Below are 10,000 nucleotides of genomic sequence, written 5' to 3'. Positions count from 1 at the left end.
CCTGTCCTCCCATAGATATCATTGCTTTAGTTCACCTGCCCCTTAGATAAATAAATAAAAAAAATGAAACGCACAAGATAACAAACTGACAATGAATTCATCTTTTTTCTTCCTATTTTTCCCCAAGTCTCAAGATATGGCAAGCTTCACACTTCCCATATATAATTCTCTCTCTCTCTCTCTCTCTCTCTCTCCCCTACCCACTCTCCCCCACATTCCACTACCCTCTCTCAACCCCACCGCGGCCCCTCCTCCGGGCAAGAAGGGTGTTCGTGCCGCCTCCCAAGATCGGCCGTGTGTGCGGGTGTGTGCGGGTGTGTGCGGGCAGGACACCTTTAAGACACACACACACACACACACACACACACACACACACACACACACACACACACACACACACACACACACACACACACACACACACACACACACACACACACACACACACACACAGACGCACACAGAATATACACGGAAAAGTTGCAGCGTTTTTATTATTTATAATATACTAACATTAATGGAAAAGAATGGCGTTTGGGGTGAAAATATATTTACTAAGGCACAGAATGGAATCTAAGTCATACTATCACATAGATTTAATTCATTTCCTGGTGGGAACAAGAGGGACCCAGCATGGCAGGGCCTCTGCTGGGCCGGGCCGGGCCTCCCTCTCTCGGCCCCGCGCCCCTCTAGCCCGCACACGTTTCTCCCTCCCTCTCTCCCTTCCGCTCCCCGATCCTCTCCCTCCCTCGCTGCGCCTGGCCACACTGTATGATAACTTTAGTTCAATACGTTCGTTCAGTCGGGAAATCATAGTACTTTCTATATTTTTATTTGGGGGATGTATTCACTTCATTTTAACTTGAAGCATGAAGTGACGTGTGAGTGCCATGGTGAGGGCAGTGAGCCCCAGTGCCGGGAGTGCCAGAACACTTCTATTTTCACCTCGTGGAGCCTCTGGAGGTGTTTGTGAGAAAGGTTCACCTTCTCTCCGCGGCTGCCTCATGCCGACGCTGTCTCGCAATGTTCAAATATCCCGCGCACGACGTCACCGTCACCAGCCAATGGGAGGCTGAGTAAAAGTTCACGTGACTGGTGAGGTCCAAGCAACAGCTATGGAGTGTGTTTCTCGCCAGTCAAGATGGAGGACAGTGGAGTGGACACTTCGTGTCCACAGACTCAGACTCAGACTACACACATTTCGTGTTTATACCCAGAAATCTTGGCGCTTATATTCAGTTACTTGGATGTTAAGGACAGGGGGCGTGTGGCCCAAGTGTGTGCTAACTGGCGGGACGCTGCCTATCATAAGAGCGTGTGGAGAGGAGTAGAGGCAAAGCTCCACCTGCGCAGGGCCAACCCGTCTTTGTTCGAGTCGCTGGGGTGTCGAGGGATTCGCCGTGTGCAGGTGCTCTCGCTACGGCGGGTGCTGAGAGACGTGATCAGCGGGGTGCCTAATATTACCTCCCTTAACCTCTCCGGCTGCTACAACGTCTCCGACATCAGCATCACTCATGCCTTCGCCAACGAGTGTCCCTCGCTCACCCACCTCAACCTCTCGCTCTGCAAGCAGGTCTCAGATTCTGCGCTGGGAAAAATCGCTCAGCAGCTGAGAAACTTGGAGGTGCTCGAGTTGGGAGGGTGTTCCTACATTACCAACACTGGCTTGCTGCTGGTGGCGTGGGGACTGAAAAAACTGCGAGAGCTGAACCTGAGGTCATGCTGTCTAGTGAGCAACCAAGGTATTGCTTACCTGGCGGGCCAGCACAAGGAGGCTGCAGACGGCACGAGGGCGCTGGAATACCTCGGCCTCCAGGACTGCCAGAAGCTGTCGGACGAGGCCCTCAGGCATGTCGCCAATGGGCTTCCAAACCTCAAAAGTATAAACCTGTCGTTCTGTGCCAGCATCACAGACTCGGGCCTCAAGTACCTGGCCCGGATGCCCAGTCTGCGAGAGCTGAATCTGAGGTCGTGCGACAACATCTCGGACATCGGCATTGCTTACCTGGCTGAGGGAGGCTCGTGCATTACCACGCTGGACGTCTCCTTCTGTGACAAAATTGGGGATCAGGCCCTGGTCCACATATCCCAGGGGCTGTTCACGCTGAGGTCGCTGTCGTGCTCGGCCTGCCAAATCAGCGACGACGGCATTCAACGCATTGCCCGCACCCTGCATGAGCTTGACACCCTCAACATTGGGCAGTGTGTGCGCATCACGGACAAGGGACTGCAGCTCATTGCTGAGCACCTCACCAATCTTTACTGCATTGACCTCTACGGCTGCAATCGCATCACCACGGTGGGTCTCGAGAGGATTATGCAGCTGCCCCGCCTGTCCGTGCTGAACCTGGGGTTGTGGCACAAGCAAAAACGGTGACGCTTGTCACACTTAGGTCACCCTAACCAATCCCCAACCCAGATTCAGCAGGTGCTCAGCCCCACCGAACATTCAAGGTAAATTTTCCGGGCCGACGGCTCAGTCAAAACAGGTAACTGTGCTGTCACTGGTCCCTGGACGGATCTCCTTGGCTGTGTGCTGTTCACGAGTTGCTTCTGCGGTGTCACTTATCTAGGGCTGTGCTATGTAAAGAACTCTTCGTGTAGAACTTGCTCAGGGTGTCAGGGAAAAGTATTCCTATATGTATACTGTTAGAGACCCAACCCAGTGTGTCGCTGTGCTGGTGTCTATGAGCTGTACATTTGGTCAGTGTTAGACTGTTCTGCCAGTGCCATGAGTGCTGGCGGTCACCCTCCCGCCAGGGGCGTCATGACGTGCCCTCCGTGCCATGAGAGGTGCTTGTTCCCGCAGTACTCGCTACGACTTCCTGTTTTAAGGTCGTCTTATTCTATGGTAGTAACTACAACGAATGGCATCAGTCCATTACGCCTCCACTGTTCAGTCCCTCGCAGGTCTTCTTCTTGTCTTAGTTACCCAGCAACATTGGAGAGGGATTATGGTGCCAATCAATGCCAACTTTACAAAGTCTGGTGTTAGTTTTAGTGAACAAGTGTCAGCAGAAATCTTTGAACGTTTGTATATAAGGTAGTGCCGTGATAACCAATGTGATATTGTGTCTGAGTGATTCAGGTCTCGAGAGGGGCACTGCGCTGGCCTCGTGTGTGTGTGTGTGTGTGTGTGTGTGTGTGTGTGTGTGTGTCGGGTTAAGTCTCGGCTATTGTAAATATTATAGAGTATATATCAAATTCCTTCTGTCTATTAGGAGCCAAGTTTAAGGTGTGAGCTGGCGGTGTAAGAGTAGTGCAGTACAGGTGGGTGGTCATGCAGCAGAGTGGCCAAGGCCCCTAGCGCCTCGGCCTGCATCCCTCTGCCCCACTCTCCAGTACACTGCAATGAGTAACAGAGTACTGTTGCTTCATGATATAAATTTGCATACATCCTAGAATAATTTTGACAAGTTAAGAAAAAGTTACGCTTCCTCTTATCCCCTGCCTGTCCGCTCCTCCCTCCCCTACAGTAATGAGGTGTGTGTGTGTGTGTGTGTTTCTTTCTTGAGCTGTGACAATCTTTATTTGTTATTTATGTTCCTGCATGGATTGTTTTCAACGTTTCACTTGGTATGTTATGTTCTTGTTACATTCTAATATTGAAAGGTTCTCAGTTTTTCTTCGTGGGTGGGCGTGGGCAGCCCAGTGCCAGGCAGGCGCCACGCCCGCACCACCTGGAAACAAATACGCGTAAAGGTCATCATTCTTATCAGGTGATTCACTTCTCGATGACAGAAAAGTTACAGTGAGATAATGTTCAGTGTTAACACAGTGCCAGGGCGGCGCTGAACGGCGGCACCTCACCGCCGTCCGGAGGAGTGCCACGGATCCATAATCAGGCGGCCACGCTCCTGTGGCACCCAGTACTGGGAATTCACCACACAGACAGACACACACACACGCACACACACACACACAGACGAATCTTTAAATGCACTGTCACAAGTCTGGGGTATGTGGGGCTGTGCGAGGTGATGGATGGACGAAGGATATAAACGATTGAACGATTCCCTTGTCATGATTCCCTTCAAGATGACTTCACGTTGATCGTCGCGCCTCTCGTGGAAGCTTTTGTTTCTCCTGTCTCATCACCTGGAGTGTCTACGACACACACACACACACACACTCTGCGGATACTTTACACCACTACTTCTCAAGGGTGTGCACCTCACTTCCAGTCAGACACACGGGTGCTGCGTCTCATTGCCTCCATTTACAAAAGTCATGGATGCCACATATTAGATCATTTTTAATGAATAAAAAGACAAATGAGAACAAACACGTAACTAAATTATTCTGCAGCCTGTAAGCCAATATATCAGTTTTATGATATAATTCAAATGCACTAATTTTGAATGTTTCTGAGTAAAGCTCTTAATAAAACCACTACATTCTAGTGCATTTATTTTTCTCTGACTCATTTCCAACTCAAACTTCTAGACATTTGACCCACTCTTTACTTACTTACTGACTGATTGATTTATCTCATCGCACTTGACGTTCAATCCTTCACTTGTGCTCTAAGTGTCAGTGCTGCGGTCATAAACAGTGTCACAGGCAACAGTGTTCACAGTCCTCTGCCCCGGTGACAGTGTTGGTACTCCCATCACGTCGCACCCTTGTGTCTGGGAAGCACTGCTGCTGTACGGAAGTCTGTGCTGTCCGCCACGCCCAATAACAATGCTTCCTTAATCTTAATGCATCTATCCAAACCTGAGAGACGAAACAACAACTCCGCGAGAGACGCGACACCAACTACTGCTCTGCCCTTCCTCTGCGTCATGCTCATTAATAAGGATAACGTAACACTTTCAATACACCTCCATTGTTATAAAAAAAAAAAAAGTACATGTAAAGTAAATCTGCATCATGCACTGCCTTGCCTCAACCTAGTGGCCACACCTGTGGGGCAACGGTGGGCAGCAGCAGCCACCACCTTGTCCTGGGAGGCTTCCCCCTCCCTCGTCCCCAGACTCCTCGTTGTGGCGCGGGCCATACAAATTAAGTGGAACCATTCGAAAATTTTAAATTCCAAACTAACCATCATCATGCGTAAATCATTTGTTGCCGAACTGTGATGAGAAGAGGAACAGGTTCTCTGCCTTAATGAGTGTGTGGCGGCCACGGGCCAGCTGCGCCCCTCCGCCCGGCCTCTGGGACGGGGCAGGACCCCACGGCCCCAGCGCATACTAATGGCCTGCAGGTCACCACAGTCCTCACTACTAAACACGAACACATTTATTTCTCGTGTTAAGACCGCGTATACATCAGTAAGTGCCCTTAGTTCGATATTTTGTCAGTTTGACTCAAAATATCACGCCTTCGTTGTTTCCTCAGTGAACAGGTGCTAAAGCTTCCCGCCGCCTCGCCTTACTCCCGCACCTCCTGTTGTCTCACGCAGTCTGGCGGCGGCGATCACGTTCCTTACTGTCCCACGATCCAAACAGAAAATACCTTCGTGCTAAACCTTCACATTCACGCCCCGCACCCCCACCTTCCCCGCCCACCGGAGGTCACGATGGATCCCTGGCACTCTGACCCCGGCGTGACCCCTGAGGCCTCGCCCCCTGCGCCCTGCGACCCCGGGTGGCCACGGAACACCCTTGGACAAGAGCCTCGTCCCTGTGCTCCTCTGACGCACCATCTCGCAATTAGGGACAAATTACTCCCATGAGGATGGTCTGACTTTCTCTCTCTCTCTCTCTCTCTCCTTCTTGATTGTAATGTGAATCAGATATAACTTTGCAGTATGGCGCCAAGTATAACTTGAAAAGGTTGCTTATACTCTATAGTTTTCGAGTTCGTGGTTCATACATTCGCTGATTACATATGAAATTATGTGCGTGAAAGAAGTCACCGTATTTTGTTCAAGTGACAGTTTGTGTGAGTATGGGAGAACCAGTGTTGTGAGGTGAGTCAGAGAGAGACTATGCTAACAAAACAGGTGACAGAGACGCTGCTCTTCATTGTTAACTCTTTTACTGCAAAGAATACTTTTTTTTATTTCATTTAAGTCACCTTAGACAGCAGCAAACATCACAAGACTTTACTACTGTGCATCATTCACTCTTATATTGCTGTCACTGGTGCCTTTTCAAATTACTGAAATATGGTAATACTCTTTAAGAGGAATCAAGAGTGTTAGGTCGACACTGCTAACATTCCAAGGGAGTTCCGTGGCCTTGTGTTGTGTATTGTAGGTACATGCAAAGAGTGGTGGTGTGTGTTTTGGCTAACCACCAACCGAAAAATGGCTTGTATTCACGTGGTATTTATTTGTGAAAGGGAAAGAAAACGATGATAACAAGTACCATAACAATTATCAATCATGTACTGCTATTATTACTACTGTTGACGCCGCTGCTCTTGTGTGTGTGTGTGTGTGTGTGTGTGTGTGTGTGTGTGTGTGTGTATTTACTGTATGTTTCTGGGACCGCCGCCTGTTTTGACACTATCCCTTCCCACCATAACCACTCCCCTTCACCACCACCACCCTTCCTCCTTTACGGGTACAAGCTCAATCTTCCCCCACCAGTCCCTCACTACAAGCTCGCCGGTTCACAGTATTAGTCACTGGACGGCTGACTCTCTCTCTCTCTCTCTCTCTCTCTCTCTCTCTCTCTCTCTCTCGTTGCGAAAGAGCGGCAAAAAGTGGCCTAAATTTAATGTTTTGTATATGTTTCCCCAAATTACTTGCAGCCAACTAACACAACTCAAAGTCCACTGTTGAATATATTTGTTGTTGCTGTTTTATGATAATTAGTTTGACATTCTCGCATTTTTTTAACTTTTTTTGGGGAAAATAATAGTATATTGTTCTTTTTATTTTGGTGATTTAGCGTTTTGTCTTCCTTCATTAGCTGTCGTAAGGCCGAGCGAGGTTTTATCAGGCCTTGTATTTTCTTTCTTTCTTTTTTTCTTTGTAAATGTTCTCCATCTAAAATGTTAACAGTCTTGCTAAACTCTATAAAAAAATAAAAGAACGTACAAACAGAATCAGTAATTCATTATATCTACACATCTTGATGGTTAAAGAGTTAAAAAAAAAGATGAACAGATCGGGATTTATTCACTAAAGCTTGTACTCATTGTTATTGTTTTCCATTTATTCTTTATAATATTTCGTCGTTCAAACTTAGAAAAAAATACACTTAAAAATGACAAAGGTTACCCATTTTTTTTTTTTTTTTCTCTCTCTCTCTCTCTCTCTCTCTCTCTGGACATGACAGTTACCAGTCTTTCAGCCCAGCCAGTCACCTCCTCACCTGCCGGTCACCCCCCACCATGTCCTCTCCACCCCTTCATCCATGCACATCCCCACCTCCACACCACATGTAAGGTGATCGTAGTTTTATCAAGTGTAATGACAGAGAACCTCAAGGAAGGCCAGTAACCAACCACATTCCCTCCCCCTCTCCCTCCCTCTGCCACTCCCTCCCTCCCTCCTTCCCCATTCCTCCATCTCTCTGTTCCCTTTTCTCTCCCTCCTGTATTCATTCCTTTGTAATGTATTAATCTCTAACTCCCCCCACTCTCTCTCTCTCTCTCTCTGGTTCCTTCCTATTCCTCTCTCTCCTTCCCTTTCTAGTGCTTCTCTTCTTCCCCTCCGTCTCCCTCTCTCTCTTTCTCCTCGTCGCTCTCTCCCTCTTCTGTTCCCCTCCACGCTCCCTCCTGCCTCCAATGGCTCAAGTACTCTGACGGGCTCCTCTTGTGAGAACGCTGACGTAAGCCTCGCCCGTTCATTGGCGTCTCTGTTCTGCTCAGGACCTCCCTACGTTACTTGCCGGAATTTTTCATTATAATTATTTCCCTTGTGAATGAACCTCCCCCTTATTCTTCCTTCCGTCTCAGTTTCTTTCTTCTTTTCGTCTTGTGTCACTTTTCTCCTCCCGTGTGTTTTCGTTCTATTGGATTGTATCGGATGGAACACGACTGACTGACTCTCTCTCTCTCTCTCTCTCTCTCTCTCTCTCTCTCTCTCTCTCTCTCTCTCTCTCTCTCTCTCTCTCTCTCTCTCTCTGGGCGATTCACTTCCGTTCTTTACTATATATCAGTAATTATGAATCAAATATAAACCAACTACCTCCTCCTCCTCTTCCTCTTCCTCCTCCTCCTCCATATCCTTCGCATCTCCTTTCTTTCTCCACCTCCTCCACCTCTTATCTCTCTGTTGCTGCTCCTGATGGTAAAGTTATTTTTCTAGTGAATCAGTTCTTGGTTTATTCTCCCTCCTCCACACTCAATCCTCCCTCCCTCGCTCCCTCACTCGCTCCAACCCTCGCCACCTCCAGCACACCTGCCCCTCTGTCCTGCCAAGCTCCCTCGTGGTGCAGGTGTGTGGCGAGGCATGTGAAGTCACTCTTGTTTCACACGTTAGCATTATTTTGCTGTTTGATTCCGTCCACGGCTCTCCAGCATCCCGATGTAGGGCCGTCCGTTGCTTTCCTTCACCCGCCCCTGATCTATTCCTCCTCCTCTTATACCTCCTCCTTCCCTCCTTCCCACCCTACCTCCCTCCCCGACCACTTCTTGCCATAGTGTTCTCTGTCGCACACACTCCACCCCTTCCCAATAGAGGTGGGTACGTAACGCCCACCTCGACGTGACTCGCCATTTAGTCCAGTGTGTGTGTGTGTGTGTGTGTGTGTGTGTGTGTGTGTGTGTGTGAAGCTGGTTCGATTCGTCGTCAAATTCTGTTCATTGTTCTCCACATGTTCGCACGCTAAGCCATTATTTGTGTGTGTTTCTTTTCTTGGAGAAGTTCATATGTTGTCAAAGTTAAAATGAGTAAACGGTGGTACGGTACTGCTACACATGTCCAGGTCGTCATTACTTGAGTCTGTGTTTATTTATTGTGTTTTGTAAAGGTCTAGTAATGACTGTCGTGCTTGTGTGTCGTTCCGCACCGCGCCACCGAAACAAAGTGACTGTTCCGATGAAATATTTAGACTCCAGGTCGTGAGGGCGATATACTCACGACAGGCAACTGTACTGTACCAGCTGGCTCTTTGTAAACACACACACACACACACACACACACACACACACACACACACACACACACACACACACACACCTTGCTAAGTGTCATGCCACAGCGGGTGGGGCACTAAGTCTGCCGCCCCTCCCTCCCCATCTGTACATTCCCACTGGGGCATTCCTCGAGTCAGCTTCACCCCCACAGGACCATCGTCACCCTCAACTCACCTCACCCCACCCAAGTCATCCCGCACCTCAGAGAAGCTCAGAGTGTTGTCACGCACCCGCTCGTCCCCGCAGTGAGGGAGTTTGTGTGTGTGTGTGTGTGTGTGTGTGTGTGTGTGTGTGTGTGTGTGTGTGTGTGTGTGTGTGTAGGTATGTGCGTGAATGTGTGTGCATGTGTACGTGCGGCAGCAGCACGGGCAGGCCACGCCACCGCGCCCGTCACGGCGGGACTTGCTGGTGCCGCTGCCGCTGCCTGGTGACTCCCTCACGCTGGTGCCGCGGCGGCCGGGCGGCTTGTGTTGCTCCCTACGAGTGTGTCACGAAGCGTGTCGCCTCGAGTGTATGTTCGTGTGTGTGTCGTTGCACTGCGTGGCACATAGTGTGTATATATTTATTTATATATATTTTGTTCTATTCTGGAAGTCACTGAGTAGCGGCGTGTGTGCCGCAGCGCACCAGCGTTAGGGTGTGCGGCTCCGTGGCCGCGGCGCCACGCCGCGCCCTCCAGACGCTTGACGTTGTGACGCTCTCTGTACCTAACGTTCAGTATACGACAGGTCACGCTGGCGCCCTGCGGGTGGCCCTCTGTGCACGGCGATCGTTAGCAGGGACGGGTCACGCTGCAGCCTGGCACTGGCCTCAGGTCACCTGGTCACTACATTCCTCCGTCACTCAAGCCTGGACCAGGTGTGGCACGCCTGGCTGCAGGTGAGCCGCCCCTGCCCCGCCCGGCGCGGCGTGGACGGCGCCCACTTGTACATAACAGCCACAGTGTGTATACGGACCGACG

General features: G+C 49.8%; 2 protein-coding genes across 3 annotated transcripts in view; one reads left to right on the top strand and one right to left on the bottom strand.

Annotated features, from left to right (window-relative positions):
- The window catches only part of LOC123516338 (protein Wnt-5b-like), a 655,489-nt gene that overhangs the window by 164,027 nt on the left and 481,462 nt on the right, over window positions 1-10,000 (bottom strand). The window lies entirely within an intron of this gene.
- The window catches only part of LOC123516337 (F-box/LRR-repeat protein 14-like), a 9,001-nt gene continuing 125 nt past the window's right edge, over window positions 1,125-10,000 (top strand). The window contains exons 1-2 of one of the 2 annotated variants that reach the window (XR_006678173.1): window positions 1,125-3,156; window positions 3,484-3,503. Coding sequence is in view for 1 of the 2 variants with exons in the window: in XM_045275613.1 (XP_045131548.1) it covers window positions 1,142-2,377 (1,236 nt within the window). In the remaining variant the exon portion in view is untranslated. The other variant, XM_045275613.1, reaches the window with a different exon arrangement.

The sequence above is a fragment of the Portunus trituberculatus genome, chromosome 40, assembly GCF_017591435.1.
Source record: "Portunus trituberculatus isolate SZX2019 chromosome 40, ASM1759143v1, whole genome shotgun sequence".
NCBI lineage: Eukaryota > Metazoa > Arthropoda > Malacostraca > Decapoda > Portunidae > Portunus > Portunus trituberculatus.
The sequence above is the reverse complement of the archived record's forward strand: the minus strand, read 5'-3'. Positions and strand labels throughout refer to the sequence as shown.